The sequence below is a fragment of the Pan paniscus genome, chromosome 1 (assembly GCF_029289425.2).
Source record: "Pan paniscus chromosome 1, NHGRI_mPanPan1-v2.0_pri, whole genome shotgun sequence".
Classification (NCBI taxonomy): Eukaryota; Metazoa; Chordata; class Mammalia; order Primates; family Hominidae; genus Pan; species Pan paniscus.
This window is the reverse complement of record NC_073249.2, coordinates 81,451,372-81,477,226: the sequence shown is the minus strand read 5'-3', so window position 1 is coordinate 81,477,226 and position 25,855 is coordinate 81,451,372. Positions and strand designations below refer to the sequence as shown.

At 44.0% G+C, this 25,855-nt stretch overlaps 1 protein-coding gene across 4 annotated transcripts in view; it reads left to right on the top strand.

The window, feature by feature from the left end:
- The window catches only part of SFT2D2 (SFT2 domain containing 2), an 88,503-nt gene extending 63,002 nt beyond the window's left edge, over nucleotides 1-25,501 (top strand). For all 4 annotated transcript variants that reach the window (XM_014342011.5, XM_055111938.3, XM_063604101.1 and 1 more), the window contains 7 exons: nucleotides 2,269-2,533; nucleotides 4,238-4,372; nucleotides 8,817-8,878; nucleotides 11,511-11,572; nucleotides 16,117-16,305; nucleotides 19,852-19,987; nucleotides 23,791-25,501. In XM_014342011.5, the coding sequence (XP_014197497.4) occupies nucleotides 2,269-2,533; nucleotides 4,238-4,372; nucleotides 8,817-8,878; nucleotides 11,511-11,572; nucleotides 16,117-16,305; nucleotides 19,852-19,987; nucleotides 23,791-24,085 (1,144 nt within the window). In that variant the 3' untranslated portion in view covers nucleotides 24,086-25,501. The remainder of the gene's footprint in view (nucleotides 1-2,268; nucleotides 2,534-4,237; nucleotides 4,373-8,816; nucleotides 8,879-11,510; nucleotides 11,573-16,116; nucleotides 16,306-19,851; nucleotides 19,988-23,790) is intronic.
- Nucleotides 25,502-25,855: the final 354 nt, after the last annotated feature.

Here is a 25,855-nt window from a genome sequence, read left to right as displayed (position 1 = left end):
TAGCTGGAACTACAGGTGTGCACCACCATGCCTGGCTAAATTTTGTATTTTTTATGGAGATGGGGTTTTGCCATGTTGCCCAGGCTGGACTTAAACTCCTTTGGTACTTTTTAACTTTAGTATGCAAAATGACAATTATACACATGCCACTCTTGTGTTTTCTTTAAAATAATATAAAAAGTAAACTTTAGTACTTCAGAAGAAACACTGGACCAGAACACAGAGACCATGTCTCCATATATCTCATATAAACAGGTCTGACTGCTGGCTGTCAGAATAACCCTATATGATCCCTAGAATCATTTCTGATGCCCACTTTTATGATTCTTTGCAAACGGCATTTGTGTTCTCAGGATCCTTCTGTTGTCTACAATTGGCCAATATTATTAAGATAATTGAAAACATTAAAATATATCGTAAAAGGGAATCGTTTAATCTGATAGTAGGAGAAAATAAAAGACAATAATCCTTCTATTGAAGAAAGAACAAAAGAAAATGCAACATGAAGATTTTACATCACACAGGCAGCTGCCCTAGAGGAGGTGTATCATTTTAGTTAATGTAAAAGTGCAATCATCTCACTAAGGGATGAGGAGTGTTGAGGTGGATAATGCAGTTCTCAGCGAAGACCTGGATTTGGAATGCATCGTCTGATGCATTTTTCTCCCTAGAAATTTTACTTAATTTATATACTTGTCCTAGCCTCCCATTTAAATTAATTTTCTCTCCTTGAACACACCAACACAGCCTCATAAAGTTGTTGTGAAGAACTCACTGAGTTAGTTCATGTAAAGTGCTTATTCCCATGCCTGGCACCTAGTGAGTGCTCTGTAAGTGTTGGCCATATTACCATTACACCCAAGCCCTTTGGCTAGCCTGGCCTTGCTTTGGCTCCAAAATCTTACCTTAGGCAGTGACTTTGGAGTTGGAATCACAAAGGACATCAACTCTGCCTCTCTCCTGCCTAGCAGGCAGAAACTACTTCTCTCTGCTTTTTTTCTGGTGATATGAAGTCTAAATAGAGGCCAAGCATGGTGGCTCACACCTGTAATTCCAGCACTTTGGGAGTCTGAGGCAGGCGGATCGCCTGAGGTTGAGAGTTTGAGACCAGCCTGGCCAACATGGTGAAACCCTGTCTCTACTAAAAATCCAAAAATTAGCCAGTCGTGGTGGCACACATCTGTAATTCCAGCTACTCTCCTGGAGGCTGAGGCAGGAGAATCACTTGAACCCAGGAGGCAGAGACTCCATCTGAAAAAAAAAGAAGTCTAAATAGAATAGGGAGTAACTGCTAATGGCCATGGGGTTTCTTTTCAGGCTGATGAAAATGTTCTAGACTTATAAGCCAGGTACTTGGATAGTTTCTCCAAATATTTGTGAGAGTAAACTTGTTGTTATTATTCTAGCATGTAGAAGAAGGATCGATGAATCTAGATCTGCATGTCTCAAAGTGTGTTCTTTGGACACAAATTCTCATAAAATGCTTAGTTAAATGATAATCCCACTGTCACATACATTTAGGGTGTGCACATTCCCACGCTTTCTTCAAAAAGTCCCGTGGTGTACATGGGTATGTTAAAGGCCCTGAGGCATCCTGGAGGAAAGAACTGGTCTCACTTTGTACAGTTAAGAGTTCCTCTCACTTACTTAACATGTAACCCTGTTTTTGTTTTTTTGAGACAGGGTCTCACTCTGTCACCCAGGCTGGAGTGCAGTGGCACCATCACAGCTCACTGCAGCCTCTAACTCCTGTGCTCAAGCAATCCTCCCACCTCAGCCTCCCGAATAACTGGGATTACCATGCCCAGCTAATTTCTTTTTTTTTTTGAGATGGGGGTGTCTCACTATGTTGCCCAGGCTGGCATGTTTTGCTATAAATGCTATTACTATTATTCAGAAATAGTGTTCTTTGTGAGGTTGGGAAGGGCTGGTCAGTGGCATCAGTGTGCCAGTGGGAAATCTTTGAAGAGAGCTTTCTGTGGGGATGTGGCATTTGATACATCTTGGGCTTCAGGTTCCTGTTGTGTCAAATGACTCCATCAGTGGTTTTCAGACTTTAAAATGGAGCATGTTTTAAAGTGAAACCCTAGTATTAAATTCATTTATAAAAAGAAGCTCCAGTAGAATTGGGGTTGTGGACTTGGGCCCTGTTTATTTGGCCTCCTCACAGGGCATTCCGTGGAAAGTCTCAGTATTGAGAGGCCCCTGGACAAGGTGAGAGTTCCTCTAACGTCCCTCCTGTGGCTAAGTTTCTGCCTTTCCTTTTAGACGGATGTTTCCAGTCCTAAAGATTAGTATCACAGGGTTGGACCCCAATGCCATGTACTCCCTCCTGCTGGACTTTGTCCCTACGGACAGTCACCGCTGGAAGTATGTCAACGGGGAATGGGTGCCCGCTGGCAAGCCAGAGGTCTCCAGCCACAGCTGCGTCTACATTCACCCGGACTCCCCCAACTTTGGGGCCCACTGGATGAAAGCTCCCATCTCCTTCAGCAAAGTGAAGCTGACCAACAAGCTCAATGGAGGCGGGCAGGTATGAATGAGGTGGGCAGGCCTGGCCACCCGCTCCGGCCTCCCCACAACACCAATCAAGAAATATCAAGGGTGCATTTAGGCAATTAGAGGTGTCCTCACCAGCCTCTTCTCCCACAGAAGCCAATTATTCCCGGGAGTCCAAATGTAAACAAGAATAAACAGCTCTTAATTGGTGCTTTCAGTTTTTAATGGACTTCCTGATGTTAAGAGAGTGAGAGAGCAGTGGTTTACTTAATCACCGGGGCCCTTTTCATAGTTTCGTCTTGTGTGCTGTGCTTTTTACCCAGCTCTGGGAGGGAGATGTTTGTGGGTACCAGGGTTTTGTTAGTCCCTCTCCCCTTTTTTAGTATAAGTGGCATGCTGGCAATAGACAAATACCTTCATAAAAAGCTGCTTCTAAATTAAATAATTACTACCTCCACTTGGGCATTATGATAATTATCAATAGAATATTGAATCAGCTTTGGTTTTTCAGAAAAAAAAACTCCAAACAAACCTTCCTTAAACAAGGAAGGTTTTATTTCAGGTCTCCAATTAGAGTAAACAAGCATTTGGGGCTTTTTCGTCTTGTTTTCTGTGTTAGGATTGTGAATACTAGTCTGCTATAGAAGGTTGCTAGTTACTTTCTATAATGTAGGCAGTTTCTGGGGATTGGAGACACAGATGAGAGTAAAGGGTCTGGATTCTTCTCTTTCCCACCTGCCTGTTTGGCTTTCCCTCAGCCTCCCACCCTGTGCCCATGTGCCCCTTCTCTGATCTCTGTGCTCAGATGGCAGGGACCATAGGAGTTCATGTGTCCAGAGGTAACACTACCCGAGTCTGTGATACTCAGAAGCTTCCAGTTCCTTATTAAAACGGGAAATTGAACAGTAAATTGTTACTGCCTACCAGATTTCACAGCAGGAGACTGTCATTACACCTTTCATTTGACTCAGAGAGAGTGTAGCCATCAGATGCCAGATTTCACTATTCTTTAGTCACTTGGAAAATGCACCCATTGTCAGCATTTTGAGTTATTAGGATTCCTCAAATGAAAAAAAGGCAAACAATATATTTTGATGGATTGAAATCCACATTGTTGTGCTGAAAATAGGGGAAGGAAAAAAGGAAGCCAAGATTTTGGCAGAAAACTGAACACTCTTAAGAATAACTCCTCAGCCGGGCGCGGTGGCTCACGCCTGTAATCCCAGCACTTTGGGAGGCCGAGGCGGGTGGATCATGAGGTCAGGAGATCGAGACCATCCTGGCTAACACGGTGAAACCCCGTCTCTACTAAAAATACAAAAAATTAGCCGGGCATGGTGGCGGGCGCCTGTAGTCCCAGCTACTCGGGAGGCTGAGGCAGGAGAATGGCGTGAACCCGGGAGGCGGAGCTTGCAGTGAGCTGAGACCGCGCCACTGCACTCCAGCCTGGGCGACAGAGCGAGACTCCGTCTCAAAAAAAAAAAGAATAACTCCTCTCTGACAACCCACCCCTCACCCTTGTAAAGGCTTCAGTGTTATGCTTCCTGGAGCTTCTGGAAAATTCCCTTCATTTGTTTCTTAGAGGTGTGGTGGCAGCTCAGGTGGCCTAGGATTTGAAATGTGTGTCCCTAACCGGGGTGGTGCTGAGCTTGGGACCAACTGGAGATGCTGGCTTCTTTATCACCTGCGATACACGGGGCTTTGCTTTTCTCCTCTTTCTCTTCTCCTGCCTCGACAGATAATGTTGAATTCTCTGCATAAATATGAACCCCAGGTTCACATAGTGCGTGTTGGAAGTGCCCATCGAATGGTAACAAACTGCTCCTTCCCTGAAACCCAGTTCATAGCCGTGACTGCCTATCAGAATGAGGAGGTAAGAGTGTGTGTGTGTGTGTGTGTGTGTGTGTGTGTGTGTGTGTGTGTGTAACTGTCACCTGGGAGATCATGGCAGGATGGGAGGGGCGGTCCTTTTAGATGAAAGGTAGGTTTTCCAGGATTTGGATACACTCAGCAGACATGAAGTTAAACAATGGAGTAGCTGCTCTCCCTCCCTCTTGGCTGTTTGCTAAAGGCTCACCAGCATGTGCTCTCCTGGTGCCAACAAGGCACAGCTGTGCATTGTCACGAAACTCCTGAGTTCTGTTGAAACTCTGGAGTCTTTGTTGTCAGCACCCTATGTGTCCTTGGCCTGTGCAGAGCTGAGTGTGTCTTGAGTGGGTACAATTGGGCAGGAGCTGTCAGGTCTCCTGCTCTAGAAGCAAGTCTGTAGCAAGTGATCCAAACATGCACCCTCCCTTGGGTTTTATTATGCTATCATTCCTGCTTGTTAATGTTCAATATCAGCACAGTTAGTCTGCTGCTGCCCAGTGACTTGAGCCGCCTGGCTGTGAGGGCTGAGTTGTTAGCGCCTGGCCTGTCTGTGAGCTGCTTTGGGTCTGTTCACATGATCTGCTGATAATCAGAAGAACCCAGGGAGGGTTGAATTCTTTTTGATTAAGCTTTAAAAAAATTTTTTAAAGACAAAATTTATTTATTTAAAAACACAAACTGACAGTACAGAAGTATATAAAGTAAACATGAAGACTACAAGGTAAAGCTATACTGGTTTCTTCCGCTTTTGGAAACTCACTCCCCATGGACACGAAGAAGAATAACTTAGAGTGTGTCTTTTTGACAAATTTTCTATGTATATGTAAATATATATGTGAATGTAGATTTCCTCATATAAATTGGCTCATGTTGTATATATTATTAATCTGCAAATTTCTTTTTCCTCAGTTTAAGGGTGTATTATGATTACCTTTCTATGTAATTATACCTAGGTATATCTCCTTTTCTGTAGTGCCTGCAGAATATTTCATTGTATGAATACACTATTTCACGTAATCAGCCCCCCACCAATGGACATTTAAGTTGTTTCCAACTGTTTTCTTTTTTTTTTTTTTTTGAGACAGAGTTTCACTCTTGTTGCACAGGCTGGAGTGCAATGGTGTGATCTCGGCTCACTGCAACCTCTGCCTCCTGGGTTCAAGCGATTCTCCTGCCTCAGCCTTCCGAGTAGCTAGGATTACAGGCACCTGCCACCACGCCTGGCTAATTTTTTTTTGTTTTTTTTTGAGACAGAGTCTCGCTCTGTCACCCAGGCTGGAGTGCAGTGGTGTGATCTCAGCTCACTGCAACCTCTGCCTCTGAGATTCAAGTGATTCTCCTGCCTCAGCCTCCCAAGTAGCTGGGACTACAGGCATGCACCACCACTCCTGGGTAATTTTTGTATTTTTAGTAGAGACAGGGTTTCACTATGTTGGCCAGGCAGGTCTCGAACTCCTGACCTCAGGTGATCCATCCACCTCGGCTTCCCAAAGTGTTGGGATTACAGGTGTGAACCACCATGCCCGGCCCTTTATTTTCTATTATAGATAATGCTGCAATGAATATCCTGGTGCATCTGTCATTTGCTTGCATGGGTGAACACCTAGAAACGGATAGACATGGCCAAATTGCTTCCCTCAAAATGGCATCTCTATTTGTAGCCCCCACACCATGATCAACACTATTATCAATCTTTGTCATCTTTGACACTCTAATAGGTTAAAAAAAATAAGATCTTGGCCGGGCGTGGTGGCTCACGTCTGTAATCCCAGCACTTTGGGAGGCCAAGGCGGGCAGATCATGAGGTCAGGAGTTCCAGACCAGCCTGGCCAACCTGGTGAAACCCCGTCTCCACTAAAAATACAAAAATTAGCTGGGTGCAGTGGCGGGTGCCTGTAATCCCAGCTACTCGGGAGGCTGAGGCGGGAGAATTGCTTGAACCTGGGAGGCGGAGGTTGCAGTGAGCCGAGATTGCACCACTGCACTCCATCCTGGGTGAGAGAGCAAGACTCGGTCTCAGAAAAAAAAAAGATCTTGTTGCTTCCATCTATATTTATTTGGAAGCTTTAAAGACAGATTTTGGGCTGCCACTCAGCCAACTGAGTCAGAATCTCCAAGGATGATGCTCAGATTCTGTAGATTTAAAAGTCTCCCCAGAGGATTCTATTGATCATCCAGGTTTGGAAGCTACTGTCTTAGTGCCTACAGGTGAAATGAAGTTGCAGATTTAACTCACATCACAGATGTGCAGAGAAAATGTCATTTCTATAAGTAAACTGGCCTCTTGGCAGAGCCCCTGCAGCCGGTCAATGGAAACAGAAATGAACTAGCTAATAATGTAAACAGTCCCTCAGCTGGTGGCCAGTCTTTCGATGATAAAGTAATTCCATTTTGCAGATAGCCCTCTCTCCCAGCTTTTCTCCCTGGGCTGGAGTCTGGGTCTATGAGGGGAGGTATGGCCTTTGTAACTCTGGGAAACGGGGTGGTGGGGGGTGCATGTGGAATTGGAGACCATGTCCTAACCTCCTCTGGTCTCTAGGCAAGGCCCCTGCCCACTGGTGTGCTGTTGGTTTAGTTGGTGGTCTGCGGAACTTGTCATTTGGCTGCTGACTTGGTAAACCCTCAGAAGCTTTTCCTGGCTGCAGGTGCTGGACAGTTCTCTTTGAACCACCTGACTGGTCGTTTTTGACCCATCCGGCAATCTCCCGGCCTGACTCGCTACTCCTGGGTCTTGAACATGCTCCATGGCAATCAAGCTCTGGAAAGCCTAGCCCCAGTGCCTCCCTCTGCCAACAAAGCTTCCCTGCCAAGTCCATGCAGATGCACCCCGAGTGGCGAGTGGGCGTGGGGGTGGGTGAAGGAGGCCAGTGTTTCCTTTGCACCCCCTGCTAGCTTCTTGTATGCTTTTCTACCTCTCCAGGTTTAAGCCAAGAGAAAGACCAGGTTGTACCTATCTGACCCCACACCTCTTTTTCCTCTTTCTCCTGATTTCTTCTCACAAGTTCTGAGCCAGAAGGAGTTGGGCTCTGTATTAGCCCATTTTCACGCTGCTAATAAAGACATACCTGAGACTGGGTAATTTATAAAGAAAAAGAAGTTTAATGGACTCACAGTTCCACATGGCTGGGGAGGCCTCACAATCATGGTGGAAGGCAAAAGACACATCTTACATGGTGACAGGCAAAGAGAATGAGAGCCAAGAGAAAGGGGAAACCCCTTATAAAACCATCAGATCTCTTGAGACTTATTCACTACCACGAGAACAGTATGGGGGAAACTGCCGTCATGATTCAGTTATCTCCCACCGGGACCGTCCCACAACACATGGGAATTATGGGAGCTACAATTCAAGATGAAATTTGGGTGGGGACATAGCCAAACCATATCTGGGTCTTATTTTGCTTTCCTTCTGCCATCAAGTCTCAGATCCTTGCTGACATAAATATTCTGTGAGCTGGGTGTGGTGGCTCATGCCTGTAATCCCAGCACTTTGGGAGGCTGAGGCAGGAAAATCACTTGAACCCAGGTGGCAGAGGTTGAAGTGAGCCAAGATTGAGCTGCTGCACTCCAGCCTGGGAGCAAGACTCCCGTCTCAAAATATATATATATATATGTGTGTGTGTATATATATATTCTGTAAATATTTATTTACTCAACAAATATTTGCTGGGCATTACTACATGCTGGATATTGTTCTAGATGCTGGAAATACTGCAATGAATAAAACAGATGAATACCCTGTCTTCAAGGCACTTACATCCCAGTGGGGAGAGATGAAAAATAAATATTTCTTTGTCTCTATCTGTTTTATCTCTATCACGATCACTATCTATCTATACGTCAGATGTCTCTAATGAGAAATGAAGCAGGCTCAGGCTAAGGCAGATAAAGAGAGTGACAGTGAATGGCAGTGATAGTTTGCTTTTTGCATTGACATGGCCCCATGTGTAAGTGATTATTTATGAATGAGGGACTCGATGCTAGATGGCACTCTTCCAGAGGGGCAGGATCACACCTGTGCTGCTCTCCACTGTGTACCAAGTGACTAGAAAAGTAAATCACATGTAGTAGGGGATCAGGGATTGTTGAAAAAAAATAAATACATGAGTAAAAAAATGAATGCTAGGCTTCGCACATCAGGGCTTTGCTCATTTCCAGTGTTTTGCCCTTTCTTTTCTCACTTTACATGGCATTAGCATTTTCACCACATGCAGTGATAAAATGTCCTTTGCCAGAGACAGCGCAATGGTGATTAAGTGCTGGAGTATACAAAGATGGAAAGGGCCTCTGCCTCTCAGAGTGCTGGGATTACAGGCATAAGCCATCGTGCCTGGTAGAAAAGGGAAGGAAAAGAGAGGGAATTAAACTGGTTTTACAGAAGACAAAGGGTTCTGTTTGCCCATGTGTATCCTACTTTTACTAACACTTCTTGTCTTTGTAAATGCAAGATAACGGCTCTCAAAATCAAGTACAATCCTTTTGCCAAAGCCTTCTTGGATGCCAAGGAAAGGTAAGTAAAGAAATTTTAGTGAAATCTTCTAATGAATGATTTATGCAAATACAAATGTGGAATTTATGATTATCTTGAAAGGAACTAGACTAGTAGCACTTTCATTACCTTTTATAGAAATAGGCTTTCAGCCAGGTGCGGTGGCTCATGCCTGTAATCCCAGCACTTTGGGAGGCCGAGGCGGGCAGATTACGAGCTCAGGAGTCAGGAGATTGAGACCATCCTGGCTAACATGGTGAAACCCCGTCTCTACTAAAAATGCAAAAAATTAGCCGTGTGTGGTGGCGGGCGCCTGTAGTCCCAGCTACTCGGGAGGCTGAGGCAGGAGAATGGCGTGAACCCAGGAGGCGGAGCTTGCAGTGAGCCGAGATGGCGCCACTGCATTCCAGCCTGGGCGACAGAGCGAGACTCCGTCTCAGAAAAAAAAAGAAATAGGCTTTCAATATTCAATTCAATATTCAACAACATCTAGAAAATTCAAATCATAATTATCTATTCGTTATAATAGGGATCCAGGAGAACTGTTAACTAACAATTTTTTTAAAGACCTGTTTTACTATGAATTCTTGAAAGTAGCACAATCACATTAAAAAAATTAAATGATTTAGATTTATAATAATTCACTCTGCCTTTTTCCTAATTACTTCTGAGTAGCATGGCATTAATAAATTGCTTTTTTAAAACTACATTTAGCCTAGGAAAAGTGAAAAATGGAGACAGGTTCACATTTCCTCTGCTGAGAAAAGAAGTCGGAGACTTCTGGGGGTATGAGTGATGATTCTGCTACTTTGGGGCAGCGACCTGCCATCTCTATATCTTTTCTTTCTTCCTTCCTTTCTCTCTTTTTTCCTTTCTTTCTTTCTTTCCCTTCTTTCCCTTTCCTTCTTTTCCTTCCTTCCTTCCTCTTTTTCTTTCTTCCTTTCCTTCCTTCCTTTGCTTCCCTCCTTTCCTTCCTTTCCTTCTTCCCTTCCCTTCCCTTCACTTCCATTCCCTTCCCTTCCCTCCTCTCCTCTCCTCTCCTCCCTCCCTCCCTCCCTCCCTCCCTCCCTCTTTCTTTCTTTCTTTCTTTCTTTCTTTCTTTCTTTCTTTCTTTCTTTCTTTCTTTCTTTCTCTCTCTCTCTCTTTCTTTCTTTCATTCTTCCTTCCTTCTTTTTTTTTTTTTTGAGACAGAGTCAGGCTGGAGTGGCACTATCTTGGCTCACTGCAACTTCTGCTTCCTGGGTGCAAGCGATTCTCATGTCTCAGCCTCCCTAGTAGCTGGGATTACAGGTGGCCACCACCATGCCCAGCTAATTTTTTATGTTTTATTTTTAGTGGAGACAGGGTTTTGCCATGTTGGCCAGGCTGGTCTTGAACTCCTGACCTCAGGTCATCCACTCGCCTCGGCCTCCCAAATTGCTGAGATGACAGGCTTGAGCCACCGTGCCCAGACTCTATGTCTTTTTCATCCCAGGAAAAAGAAGATGATGGTGCTTATCACTGACTTTTTAATTGACAAAGCCTACAGTATAATATGATTATCTTTTTAATGTTCAGATTTTATTGCTTGAGTTTCAAATCTTTTAAATAGTTTTTATAACTGTCTAATCTTTCCTGTTCACCTTAAAGGCTCTGATAAGGCTCTAGATTAATGGACAGATGTTCATAATGATGCATCACGTGACCCTGTCCTGTCCAATATTTGAATATATTATTATTATTATTTTAGAGATGGGGTCTTGCTCTATCACGCAGGCTGGAGTACAGTGGTGTGATATAGCTCATTGCAGCCTTAAATTCCTGCTCAAGCTATCCTCCTGCTTCAGCCTCCCAAGTAGCGGGGACTACAGGCATGTGCCACCATGCCTGGCTATGTGTTTTTTTTAAAGAGACAGGGGGTCTCAGTATGTTGCCCAGACAGTCTCAAACTCCTGGCCTCAAGTGATCCTCCTGCCTCCGCCTCCTTAGTTGCTGAGATTGCAGGAGTGAGCTACTGTGCCTAGCTCCAATATTGGAATAAATTATGATGATATACAAGACACACTTATAACGTTTTCAGTTAACAAAAGGCCTAAAGGATAAACTGATATGTGAGATGACACAATCTAGATTCAAAGTGACAGTAGCATGGTATAATACAAAGAATTTAGGACTTTGAGTAAGAGGTCCTGACTGAATCCTTGCTCTGTAATTTACTGGCTGTTTGTTCTTGCATAAGTCAGTTTACCTCCTCGAGATCCACTTTTCTAATCTACAAAATTAGAAAAATATGTTAATATTTCCCTCACAGGGTCATTGGTGGATCTAGCATATCATATATGTAATTGTGCCCTGGAATTGTGCTGTTATTATTGCTTGAATCTTGTCAGTCAGGAGCAATATCCCCAAATTATTCAGATCAAAATAAACAGGGATAGCTGTAAATGTGGTAAAGAGGGGTAAACAGTAAAATCGCAACTCCAAGAGCAATTGCACAAGTAGAGACAGCACCCCGAAGGAAGGAGAATGGGGAAGGACAGGAGCTTAGGAAAAAGGTGTTTGGTTTTCTTATTCTAAGACATTGATTGCTCTTCAAGGAGAATTTTGGGTATGCTTTACAGTGGACATACATAAAAAATTGGACAGCCATGGTGCATTTTCTTTACTCTTTCAGAAATCACCTAAGAGACGTACCGGAGGCCATCTCTGAGAGCCAGCATGTGACCTATTCTCACTGTGAGTTGGGTGTACATGAGGCGGGAGGCGCGTGGGGCTGTACCTGGAGCCAGCTCCTTCCACACTCAGACTCTTTGCCTGTCAGGACTGCTTAAGGACTTCCAAATCAAAACCCAACACACGGTTTATTCTATTAAGGACAAATTTGTGCCCTTTCCAGAATTCCAGAGAGAGAGCCAATGCTCCTAGGCTTAAGAGACTTAAAAAAATCGTAGGCAGGAGATAAGAATGAAAATGATGAATTTCTTAGACTCTGGTTTTCGTGTCAGTAAGGCTCTGAGCCCTCAACAGTGTGTTCTCGGCTTGCCTCCTAACGTTATGCTTGCCACTCTGGTCTCTCTGTTTTGGAGTTCTCCTGTTCTTAGTGTTTGCTAATTTTGGAGTTGGTCCCCATAGCAATGTGTCATGCAGGCTGTAGCCTCCATGGGGAAGAGTCTTTATTTGTGGGCTGGAAGGCTGTAGGAAGAGGTGGAGTAATATAGCTGGGATTCTGATGGTAGTGTTGGATGTTCCCATCAGGGTGTTACCTTGTCCACGTCCCAGGTTGGTGGAGGGAATCCTCTGCAGCTGCAATGCAACCCACGATCAGTGACATCAGAGTAGGAAAGTTAACCCTGATGTCTGAAACCCTCTTTAATTTGGATTATATTGGCTTGCAAAGATCCCTTATGCAGTTTGCCAGCTGCAGAGTTCTTTACTTCTTCCTTCCCTTCAATCTTACTGCACCTTCCATAACAGACCTGGGAGTATAGCCGCATAAAGAGAAGCAGCTCTCAGAAAAGCACTCTTTTTTTTTTTTGAGACGGAGTCTCGCTCTGTTGCCCAGGCTGGAGTGCAATGGCCCAGTCTTGGCTCACTGCAACCTCCGCCTCCCGGGTTCAAGTGACTCCTCTCCCTCAGCCTCTCGAGCAGCTGGGCCCACAGGCATGTGCCACCATGCCTGGCTAATTTTTGTATTTTTGGTAGAGATGGGGTTTCACCATATAGGCCAGGCTGGTCTTGAACTCCTGACCTTGTGATCCGCCTGCCTCGACCTCCCAAAGTGCTGGGATTACAGGCATGAGCCATTGCCCCCGGCCGAAAAGCACTCTTCAAAAATGACTGTCAACCTAAATGAAAAAACTGAGGCAACATTAATATAAGTAAAAAGTTTATTTGGGTCAAGTTTGAGGACTACAACTTGGGAGCACAGATTCAAGTTCCCCTGAATATATACTTGGGTTAGCAGCAGTTACAAGTGGATTTTTAAAGGGAAAAAGAAGAGGCGATTCATAAACTGTTTACTGTACCATGAGCTATTGATTGGTTATATATTGTTCTTTGTATCACACATTCCAGGAACGTGAAGATAATGGGTGAGGCAGCTAGTCAGGAACAAAAATGCCTTTAAAGAATTGCTCCCGGGCATGGGTGCAGGGGGTGCCCTTGACTGAAGCTGCTTCTCACACTCACATCCCTCTGGGCCTGATAAATTTTGCATGCCTCACATAACTCAGACTGTTCTGAGCTGTTTTTCTTTTTTCACTTCCCCCTCAGTTTTTTCCTTTAGGTGGAATGAACTGGAATAAAAACCTCGTTTTCTAGGTTAGGGCCATGTGCAGAACCATAGGAGTTCAAAGTTCATGTGTTGCAATCTTCTCAGCAAACTTCTTGAGGTGTGTACATTATATGTGGCAAAGTCTGGTTCTGAGGGGCCACTTGCCTGGTTTTGCCCGCTGGGTGCATGAATCTTGATTCTGTTAGTCTGTTAGTTATGACCCCTTGGGCCATAAGTTTGTGCAACTCTGGGAAAATGAAGATGAGAAAAGGATTTGTTGGGAATGATTGTAATATGAACTTTGTACAATTTGCTTACTTGTACTTAAAAAGTATTAAGCAAAGGCGGTGGGTTCTAATATCAAGCTCCATTTCCTCATTGCCGAAGCCCAGGTGACAATCCTTAGCCAATGTTCTTAAGGAACAGCTCTGTTCCTATCTGTATCCCCATCCACTGATCCCTTAGCTGAGGCATGGTCAGCGGGAGAACAAGCTTCTTGTTTTGGGGCCTGCAGTACTAAGTCTCAGTCTTTGCCCATAAACTCACTCGAAATAGTCTTCTGTTCAGAGTCTTTCTACAAAACATTTTGCAGTCGTCCAAAATATTCTGCAAAATGCTTGCTGCCTGCCAGTAAATAAGTGGAATGAAAAAGAAGAAAAAAGGAAAAAAAACCAAAAACCAAAATGCTTGTTGTCAAGGTGGCTAGGCCAGCTCTCCCTTTCTGTGCTGTCAGAATTCTCTTTGTGGGGTGGGGTTGGAAGGCATCATGATATCTGTTGCTTAGAGTGAGAACTGAAGGCACCTTCACACTCGGCAGAAATAGAGAGGCTTTCACTCTTCCTGCGTAACCACATTAATCATTCCCTACCTTCCCTGGTAGCTGAAAGTCCATGAGTTACATATACGTGTAATGCCTCCTAGACTGACTTTTATTTTAATTAAGCCTGAAGCACCTTAACTTTGCATTTCTATTAACTTCTGCATTCAGATCGTATTTCTTTTTATTTATTTATTTATTTATTTATTTATTTTTGTTATACTTTAAGTTCTAGGGTACATGTTCACAACGTGCAGGTTTGTTACATATGTATACATGTGCCATGTTGGTGTGCTGTACCCATTAACTCGTCATTTACATTAGATATATCTCCTAATGCTATCCCTCCCCGCTCCCCCTACCCCACGACAGGTCCTGGTGTATGATGTTCCCCTTCCTGTGTCCATGTGCTCTCATTGTTCAATTCCCACCTATGAGTGAGAACATGCGGTGTTTGGTTTTTTGTCCTTGCGATAGTTTGCTGAGAATGATGGTTTCCAGCTTTATCCATGTCCCTACAAAGGACATGAACTCATCGTATTTCATATTGCTATATTCCAGTGTTGCTTTAGAGGTTTTCCACCCTTTGATAGAGTCCTTTGATAGGACTGTAACCATCTGATAGGTTCTTCCTGCTGGTTGCACAAAAAGATGTTCCTGAGAAGGGGTCCTGATCCAGACCCCAACAAAGGGTTCTTGGACCTCATGCAAGAAGGAATTCGGGGCGAGTCCACAGAGTAAAGTGAAAGCAAGTTTATTTAGAAAGTAAAGGAATAAAAGAATGGCTACTTCATAGGCAGAACAGAGGCATGGGCTGCTCAACTGAGTATACTTATAGTTATTTCTTGATTATATGCTATACAGGGGGTGGATTATTCATGAGTTTTTCAGGAAAGGGGTGGGCAATTCCCACAGCTGAGGGTTGATTTCTCCCCTTTTTAGACCACATAGGGTAACTTCCTGACATTGCCATGGCATTTGTAAACTATCATGGTGCTTGTTGAAGTGTCTTTTAGCATTCTAATGCATTATGATTCGCATATAACTAGCAGTGAGGATAACCAGAGGTCACTTTCATTGCCATCTTGGTTTTGGTGGGTTTTGGCCGGCTTATTTACCGCATCCTGTTTTATCAGCAAGGCCTTTGTTGTATGTTGTGCTCACCTCCTATCTTATCCTGTGACTAAGATTTCCTAACCATCTGGGAATGCAGCCCAGTAGGTCTCAGCCTCACTTTACCTGGCCCCTATTCAAGATGGAGTCACTCTGGTTCAAACACCTCTGACACAATGATCACAGCGTTGCAATAAAGAAAGAGTTTAATAGACATGAATCTGGCCATGCCATTTTGGGGACAGAGCTCTTACTCAAATCAATCTCTTCAAAAACTTGTAGGTTAGGTTACCTTTTTCAGAGGCAATTTCAGGGAAGAAGTGGGGGTAGCTAGACAATAGGTGCTTGCTGCTGATTGGTTGGATCAGAGATGAAATCACAGGGAATTGAAGCTGTCCTCTGGTGCTGAGTCACTTCTGGGTGGGGCCACAGGTGGGGTTGGTGGGTCCAGGTGGAGCCACTGGTGTCAGATATGCCAAAAACCTGAAAAGATATCTCTAAAGGCCTATCTTAGGTTCTACAATAGTGATGTTATCTGCAGGAGTAATTGGGAAAGTTGTGTATCTTGTAAAGTCTGGAATAATGGCTGGCAATCATTTGTGTCTACATCTTAGCAGAATTCAGGCTCCTCTATGCTCCTAGCCTGGTAGTCTTTCATTAGCTTTACAAAGGCAGTTGAGTTTTAGAGAAGGATTACTATTATTTAAACTATAAGCTAAATGTCTCCCAAAGCTAGCTTGGCAGCTTGAAGGCTAAAGGCAAGAGGGAGATTGGGTAGATCAGATCTCTTCAACTGCCAAAATTTTCTCACTGATACAATTTTTGCAAAGGCAGTTTCAGGACTGGTCATGCATTTCCAGAGAAGCCAAGTTAGCTGCCCATGGGCAAGGGCAGTGGCAGCTAGGGGATGGTACCACCACCACACAGGCTGGCACCACCACACAGGCTGGCACCATCACACAGACTGGCATCAGTGTCATTTACAAGAATTGTAGCTGTGTAAAGTAGCTGGTCACCTGATTTTTGGTGTGGGAGTTCACAGACTCAGTCTTGGTGTATTCCTCTTGTCTATTTTAGTGGGAGGCTGGATCTTTTCCAATCCAGACGGAGTGTGCACAGCAGGAAACTCCAATTACCAGTATGCTGCTCCTCTGCCTCTGCCTGCACCCCACACCCACCATGGCTGTGAGCACTATTCGGGTCTCCGAGGACACCGGCAGGCTCCCTACCCTTCTGCGTACATGCACAGAAACCATTCTCCCTCAGGTCTGTGACTCTGCTGATTAAACCCTTGGGGTATGGGCTGGGGTGGGGGCAGTCAGGAGAAATGGATAAACAGCTAGGAAAAGGAGTAGCTAAAGATGGAACCCCTGTCATCTAATATACATCTATGATATTATTGTTTTTGTGTTTTATTTTATTGTTATTTTATGTACAAATATTTGATTAACTAGGTATAACAATCTTAGTTTTTTTTAAAAAATTGTTTCATAAAACCCCCAGTCTCCTGGTTTCTAATGAGCGTGAAAGACCAGGACACTGATATTCTGAGCAGTTCAGGCAGATCTCTAAAAGCCATGTCAAGTTGTGTGGGTCTGAAACACTCAGCTCATCACCTTCACATGTCTCTTTTCTATAGTTGCATTCATGGCTCAGTTCAGGGAATACTGGGTCTAGCATTAGGGAATTATTAGGAAGGTCTCTAGGAAGCTGGATCCCTATATGTTCAGGCCTTAGTCTGATTCAGTTGGAGACATGCAAACCCAACCTTAATATTTTAAAATAATTTTTGCTGTCTGGCTGTTTTTTTTAAGTTAGCAGTATTGTTTGTGTGCTTTTTTCTCACTGACTATTGCCTTTTCCACCTTTGCCTTATGTAGGCCCAGACCTTGCCTGATTATTAGATTTGTAGAAAGAAGGGAGAAATGAAAACAATGGTTACTTTTTCATTAAATTATTCATGCAACAAATATTTATTGAGGATCGACTATATGCCAGGCTCTGTTTCAAGCACAGGAATGAAATGGACAAATGCCCTGCCCTTACGGAGATTCTATACTAATATGAAGAGATTGACAATAAAAAAAGTAAAGTTCACGGCATGGGAGACAGTGGAGAGTATTTGGATTCCAGCCTCCTTCCTTCCTCAGTGACACCCTGAGCTCTGCATTTGTAGAGGGTCCTCCTGGTCACCAGCTACCTGTCCCTGTGTCCCTTAGCCTGCTATTCTTGGCAACCTCAACAGTTGCTGCCAGGTAGGGAGATTATGTAGCTTACCAATAGCAGAAACTGAGCAGTGGCTCACTCTACTTCCTCATTCTTTCCTGCGGTCAGCATCAAATCACATCTTCTGAGCACCTACTGTGTACCATGTTCTTCTAGGCAGTGGGATAGGAAAGTGATTAAGACATAGTTTCAGGGCCGGGAGCGGTGGCTCATGCCTGTAATCCCAGCACTTTGGGAGGCTGAGGCGGGCGGATCACAAGATCAGGAGTTCGAGAGTAGCCTGGCCAACATGGCGAAACCCCTTCTCTACTAAAAATACAAAAACTAGCCAGGTGTGGTGGTTGGCGCCTGTAATCCCAGCTACTTGGGAGGCTGAGGCAGGAGAATTGCTTGAATCCGGGAGGCAGAGGCTGCAATGAGCCAAGATTGTGCCACTGCACTCTAGCCTGGGCAACAAGAGCAAGACGCCGTCTCAAAAAAAAAAAAAAAAAAAAAAGATATAGCTTCTTCCCTGGAGGAGCTCGGGGTTACACAAATACGTAAATAATGAATCCTAATATAATGCAGAAGCATCACCTGGGAACTTGTTAGAAATGTAGACTTTCAGGCTCTACTCCTGAGTCAGGGTCTGCATTTTAACAAGATCACCAGAGGATTCATAAGCGCTCTAGAGTTTGAGAAACAGTCTATAAAACACATAAGTCAGGGTGCCATGGGAATGAAGGAAAAAGAGCAGCTGGATATGCCTGGTGGAAGAGTAAAGGCTGCCCAGAGGGGTTAACATTTAAATGGAGCCTTGAAAGATGAATAGAAAAGGACAGAGTGGGAGTGGGCAGGGGTAAAAGGTGGAGGATGACATGTGCCAAAGGCAGAGGTGCAGGGCATTCCAGGTAGAGAGAGTGGGCTGAGCAAAGATACAGAAAGGGGAAAGACCCTAGGTTGTCTGGGAACAGCTTTGGAGCAGAGTGTAGGGGGAGTGGGGACAGATGGAAGATGTAAGAGTTAGGGCTGGAGAGCTTGGAAGTGCCAGATCGTAAAAAGAAGAGACATGGCCAGGTGTCTTAGTCCCCTTTGTGGCGCTATAACAAAATACTTGAGATTGGGTAATTTATAAGCAATAGACCTTTATTTTCTCATAGTCCTGGAGGCTGGGGAGTTTAAGATTAAGGTGCCAGCATATGGTAAGGGTTTTTTGGCTGTATCATAACATTGCGAAAGGCATCACATGGATGGTGGGGGAAAGAGAGGGGGAGAGGGCAGGAGGCTAAACCCATCCTTTTATCAGAAACCCATTCCTGCAATAATGACATTAGCCTATTCCTGAGGGTAGAGTCCCCATGGCCTAGTCACATCTTAAAGGCCCCACCTCTCAACACTCTTGCATTGGGAATTAAGTTCCCAACACATGAACCTTGGGGGACACATTCAAACCATAGCACCAGAGATAGACGTTGGAATCTTCCTTCTCTCTCTCCCTTCTCCCCCTTTTCCCTTCCTTCCTCCCTCTGCCTTCTTCCTCTCTCTTATTTGTATACTATTTATGCAAATAGAGATTCAAAGAAATGGAAGACATTCTTCCCCCACCCCCATAAAAACTGTATATATTCAAGGTGTACAACATGACGTTTTGATATACATATGCATAGTGAAGTGATTACTGCTGTCAAGCAAATTAACATGTCCATCTCCTCACATAGTTACTTTTTTTCATGATGAGAGCACCTGAAATCTATTCTCTTAGCAAATTTCCAGTACACAGTACAATATTATTAACTATAGTCTTTAGATTTTAAGTTAGATCTCTAGACTTATTCATCCTACACAAGTGCAACTTTATATCCTTTGACCAATATCTCATTTCCCCAGCTTCCCACCCCTGGTAACCACTGTTGTACTCTCAGCTTCTATGTATTCAACTTTCTTAGAGTCCACATATAAGTAAGATCATACTATCTTCTTCTTTTTGTAAAAAGGTATGTTTTTTTCTTAATTTTTTTTTTTTTAATTGTAGAGATGGTGTCTCTCTGTGTTGCCCAGAAAGGTCTCAAATTCCTGGGCTCAAGGGATTCCCCTGCCTTGGACTCCCAAAGTGCCAGGATTACAGGTGTGAGCACCATGCCTGGCCAAAAGGCACTGTACTTGAGATATTTAAACCTACTCAGGGATGGCTGAGAAGAATAAGTTCCTGGACCTCAGAAATCTCATCTGGGGCACTGGTGGCCCTTAGGCTTAGCTTGAGGGGAGGCTGGTATGGTCCCTTCTTAAAGGAGAGTGACTGTGGTGAAATGAGTTAGACAGATCGGTGTTACCCAGGGCAAATCATTCTACCACCCTGAGGCGTATCTATAAGATGGAGTTAAGGAGTCGCTGGTGTGAAGATTAAACTATGAATGACACCTGACATATGGTTGACAATGAGGAAACCCACGTTTCTTTTTATTTTCTATTTCCCTGAGAAAGAGCTAACCAACTGTTGGTGCCTGTAGTGCAAGCCATGGTTATATTTTGCCCTAGGATAATGTCACTGGTCACCATCTTTATGTCTTCTACATTTGCTATCACTTCAACTGTTGTTATTTCCCCAAGTGAATTTGATAGAAAGCTCAAGCAATAATCTGCAAGTTTTCTCGGGACCTGACAGCTGGACTTCCTTATCCTCCACACCCCATGCCAGCATCCTGTCTGTACCCCACACCAACGGACCAATCAATCCAGGGCCCAGGTAAGACCAACACCATCAACTCGCTCATTGGTCGTCTTGGGGGTTTACTTTAGCACTGGGGACTCAAGTTCATTCTTTTTCCTAGGGTGGCTTGGTCTAACCTATTGTCTTGACTTCTAAAACACTAAGAAGTCAAGGTGGCAACAGGATGGAGTTCTTTCATAAGGGGAGAAACAGCTCAGTCATATACTATTTCTTTTATTTAGAAGGATAGGCCGGGTGCAGTGGCTCACACGTGTAATCCCAGCACTTTGGGAGGCCAAGGCAGGTGGATCACCTGAGGTCAGCAGTTCCAGACCAGCCTGGCCAACATAATGTAACCCCATGTCTACTAAAAATACAAAAATTAGCTGGGCATGGTGGCGCATGCCTGTAATCCTAGCTACTCAGGAGGCTGAGGCAGGAGAATCGCTTGAACCCAGGAGGCAGAGGTTGCAGTGAGCTGAGATTGCGCCATTGCACTCCACCTTGGGCAACAAGAGTGAAACTCCGTCTCAAAAAATAAACAAATAAATAAATAAAAGGGTAAAGACATTATGGCCTGGGATCATTTGTCTTAAACCAGTCAGAAATACTTTAAACTATGGTGGTAGCAAATAGATACTGACTGTAGAGGAATTGAAGAGGAAAAGTATAAATATACACTGAGAAGTCAAGACCCATGATTGTCCATTTTCCCATGAGTCACCCATCCTAAAAGGGGGACATATTGTGGATGCCTGGCCTCACAACCCTGGTAACAGAGTTAAGTGTAGCATGGGGGACCCCATGGTTTAATCCTCACACTAGCAACCTGCATTAAGTTCTGACTTCTACAAATCTGAGTGGTGAAGTGGGAAGAGAAGGCCCCTTTGAGTCTGACAGGCAGGGGTTTGAGTCCCAGTTCTACGTCTTAGTAGTGATTTTGTGGCTTTGGGCAATTTTCTTAGCCTTACTGAGCTTCAGCTTTCTTATCGGTATCATGGAAATAATATGACCTACTTTGCAGAGTTACTGTGAGCATCAAATGCAGAAATGAGAAAATGCATTAACGTGCTTTGTAAGCAGTAACATTCTGTGTAAATGTCAGCTATTATGTTCAATATGGTTATGCAGAATTTTGAGAAGGTCCAAAGTGGATTCAAAATTAAAAGATGAGGCTTGGCTGGGTGCGGTGGCTAACACTTGTAATCTCAGCACTTTGGGAGGCTGAGGCAGGTAGATCCCCTCAAGTCAGGAGTTTGAAACCAGCCTGGCCAACATGGTGAAACCCCATCTCTACTAAAAATACAAAAATTAGCCAGGCATGGTGGTGCATGCCTGTAATCCCAGCTACTTGGGAAGCTGAGGCAGGAGAATCACTTGAACTCAGGAGGCGGAGGTTGCAGTGAGCTGAGGCACTGCACTCCAGCCTGGGCAACAAGAGTGAAACTCTGCCTCCAAAAAAAAAAAAGGATGGAACTTGGGAAGACATCAGATGACTTGTGATTTGTAAGTCCAGAAAAAGTTAGGAAAGGTTAGGAGAATGTGGTGGCTTAGAATCACCTGGGGTTGTTGTTAAAATGCAGAATCTGATTGGTAGGTTTGGGTGGGGGCCTGAGATTCTGCATTTCTACCAAGTTCCTGGGTGTTGCTGATATTGCTGTGGCCCACAAGGGTGTAGAGCTGTGCTGTCCAGTGCAGCAGCCACCAGCCACCTGTAGTTGTCAAACACTTGAAATGCAGCTAGTCCAAGTTGAGTGTAATACTAACATAGGATTTTGAAGATTTAGTGTGAAACAAAGAATAAAAATCCCAGTTTTTTATATATATAAAAAAAATACAAAATATATATACTACTATATTACATATATTTTTACATTTTTAAATATAATATAGACTTATATATAAAATAGATAATATATATTTTAATATATATTTATAATTTGTATGAAAAAATATATATTTTAATATCTATAAAATGTATATTAAAAATATATAAATATATAAAAATATAACAGTATATGTAAATATAGATGTTATTATGTAAATATTATGATGTAAATATATACATATATTATATATATTTACATCAAATGCATGTTGAAATAATATTTTGAATATTTTTGTTAAATAAAATATTAACAATAAATTAACTTTTTTCTAAATGTGGCTACTAGAAAATTTAAACTTACATATGTAGTTGGCATTTATGGTTTGCATTTTGACGCTGATCTAGAGGATCTGAGGGAAAAACGTTGATTTGGGCTGTGGTAGGAAGTGAGAAAGAGAGTGAAGATGAGGTTCCCTGAAGATATTAAACAATCATGTGCCAAGTTGTATACTAGATACTTACATATATATGTCATCCATATATAAGTCATCTGTAGTACTCAAAGACAACTATAAGGCAGGTATTAAAATTCCTATTTTGCTGATGAAGAAACTGAAGCTCAGAGGCCTTAAAAACTTCCTGAAGGTTCTGCAGTAAGCAGTACCTCTCAGAGCCCATGGTTTTCCCACTGGCCCAGGAGGCATCAGAAAGGGTCTGTAAGAGATAATGTAGAAGAGCATCTTCTGAAGATTGGGGCCAGAATCCCCATAAGCTGAGCTAGCTCAGAGAGAGCTCAGAGGATGGGCTGCTGAAGGTTTCATATGGTCCAAAGAGGCCTGTAGCATTGAAAAATGGCACCAGGTGAAGGATGGCATTGCCAAATCTGGCTTCCCTGTTGGTGTGTTTAACTCATTCCTGACTCCATAAATATTTTGTTAGAAACAAAACAAAATAAATGTATTCAATATTGCCATTGGATAATAAGCATATTATCAAGCAATACAGTGTTGGGCAATGCAGAAACTCTAAAATGTAAGAAACGTAGTGATGACTACAGGCCAAAAACATTGGGTTCATTGCACCTGTTCCAACTGCATCTATATTAAGGTGCAAGCTTGGCTGTATGTTACAATCACCTGGGAAACTTAAAAAAATCCTCGTACTCAGGCTGCATGCCAGATCAGTTCAATCAGAATCTCTGGGGCAGGGGAGTGGGGTGAGAGTGGGATCCAGGCACCAATATTACTTTAAAAACCCCCCCTAGTGATTCCAATGTGCCGAATGTGCAACCAAGTGTGTGAATCTGTGCTACAGAACTAGAGAAGGCAAAGAAAATGTTGTAGCTCCCAGCCTTTCAGCCAGGCACCAGAGCTCACAGGCGGAGACCAGGAATGGAAGAATTAGTGTTAACAACCACCATTTACTGAGTACTACATGCTAAGGACCATATACTCCTCTTATTTAATCCTTGTAGCAATCTCTGTAAGGTAGGTAAAATTATGAATCCACATCTTGAAGATGAGAAATTGACACTCAGAGATATTAAATAATCTAGCCAAGGCCACAGAGTTAATTAAGTGGTAGAGCTGGGATTTAAACTTAAGTCTTCTGACAGTGATGTTTCCTGGTTATTATGCCACATTGGCCAGGGAGAGATCATATGCAGAAATCATACAGTTTTAATACCTTTTTTTCTACTGCCCTGCCAATTTTATATAGGCTGCAAGGGAGCCCAGATAAATGAAATTCTGTGTCTAAAACCAAATAATTCGCTGGTGGCCGGGCCAGTACCAGAATACTTAATCTTATCATTATTCCACCATACTTTGCTGCTTCTCTTAGCTTTTCTGCAGAAACAGGACCAATCTGTGTCATAGCTAGAAATAAAGCCATGGCCAGAAGCCCTCCTGTAACCATGCCCTTCTCAGCACTGTGTACATGCTTGTCAGGTGGCACTCCTTCCTTGGAGTGCCAGTGAACATTCCCTTCCCCTCTTTCTCTGTCTCTGCAGCCCCTACCCGTGCCTGTGGACCATCAGCAATGGTGCCGGAGGCCCCAGTGGGCCAGGCCCGGAGGTGCACGCCAGCACCCCAGGAGCATTTCTCCTCGGAAACCCAGCTGTGACTTCACCCCCTTCTGTGCTCTCCACCCAAGCACCCACTTCGGCTGGTGTGGAGGTTCTGGGGGAGCCCTCGCTAACCAGCATTGCTGTGTCCACCTGGACAGCAGTGGCCTCGCATCCCTTCGCGGGCTGGGGTGGCCCAGGAGCGGGTGGGCACCATTCTCCTTCGTCACTGGATGGTTAAGCAGGATCCTAGGAGCCTCTATGCACAGAGATCCTTCCATGTGTAGAGTGCTTAGAAACCCCATCAACTGATCTAGTGAGTCAGACTGTGGAATCTCCCTTCCCACTAGCTGGAGGTGGAGGTGGGTTATTACAGAAGTCATACTGGGAGAGGGTTCAGTTTGGATGATGCTAGTTAGATCATTTGCATCTCTCCACCATTTTCTTCTGCACTCCCATTTTCTCTGCAGCTTATTCTTGCCATGCTTAGGTAACAGAAGTTAAGTACCGTCCTTGTGCCCTGCCTCTTATTCTCAAATCGTTCTGGAAAGCCTCACTTCCTTTTCTGTGGAGAAGGTGCAAAGCTGTTAAATGAGCTCAGAGTTTACCTAGCTAAGGCCACTGCTTCCTGCTTTGTGCAGCCTGGAAAGTATGTGTGGCCACAGGGCTCAGGTTCACACTTCTGCTTTGAGACCAGGATGGGGTGTAAGCCATAGAGTAAGGTTAACAAAAAGAATAAAGCTAATCATGTATTACAAACAGCAGTGTGCCCAGACTTGTGGAAATGAAGTCATGTCACTCCTCTGCTCAGAAACCTTCAATGGTTCACCATTACCAATGGAATGAAGTCAATTCTCCTCACTATAACTGGGTGTGGTAGTTTAAGCCTATAATCTCAGCCCTTTTGGAGGCCAAGGTAAGAGGATCGCTTGAGGTCAGGAGTTCGAGACCAGCTTGTGCAACAAAGTGAGAGCCTGTCTCTACAAAAAATACTCATGCACACAAAATTAGCTGGGCATGGTGGCCTGTGCCTATAGTCCCAACTACTTACAGGAGGATCGCTTGATCTCAGGAGGCTGAGGCTGCAGTGAATTATGATTATGGCATTGCACTCCAGCCTGGGTGGTAGATCGAGACTTTGTTTCATTTGAAAAAAAAGAAAGAAAGAAAGAAAGAAATCCTACTATGAGCGATCACACCATCTGGCCTGAAACCACTTCCCCAGCTTAGGTCCCTCTGTTATCCTGTTGGCCTCCTATGTATTGGTCAAGGCAGGCATCTCTGTTCTCTGAACATTCATTGCACTTTCCCACCTCTATACCTTGCTTGTGCCTTAGTGTCCTCTTTTTTCCAGTTCACCTGTGCGAATCCGACCCACCTCCCAGAGCCTGGCTGAAACGTCACTCCCTGCATCCAACATCTGATCTGCTGAGATATGTCTGATCTATCTCTGCTCGCTGTTCTCCCATTGTTTTTGCCTCTGCCATAGAGCTCACCTCATTTTGCCTTGTATTTTTATTACCTGTGAGTGTGTCTCTCCCTATTAGACTGTAAGCCTCTCGAGGGTGAGGCCTAGCCTTCTTGTCTTTGTAACCCACAGCAGCTGGTACTGTGCCTTGCCTGTTGTAGGTGCCCAATAAACATTTGCTGAACTGAATTGGTGTAATGTGCATGTGTGCTACAAGGACGGTGTGAAGTGGCTGGGGGGCAGATCTCAGAGACACATGCCCCATGACACATAGGTGCATCCGTGTGGGAGCCTAGGAACATGCTGGCTGTTAGTTACACGGGCTCCTCATCTGAGGCACCACCAATTGTCAGTGAATGACAATCATATATGGAGACGGGGTGTGTTAGAGTGGTTATTCCCAAATACTGGTTCTTGGATCCCCTAAGTCAGGATCACCTGGAACAGGGGACCCTTGATAGACATACAGATTCGTGGGTATACCCCACACCTGTTGGATCAGAATCTTTGGGGCTAGTGTTCAGGAATCTGCATTTCAAACAA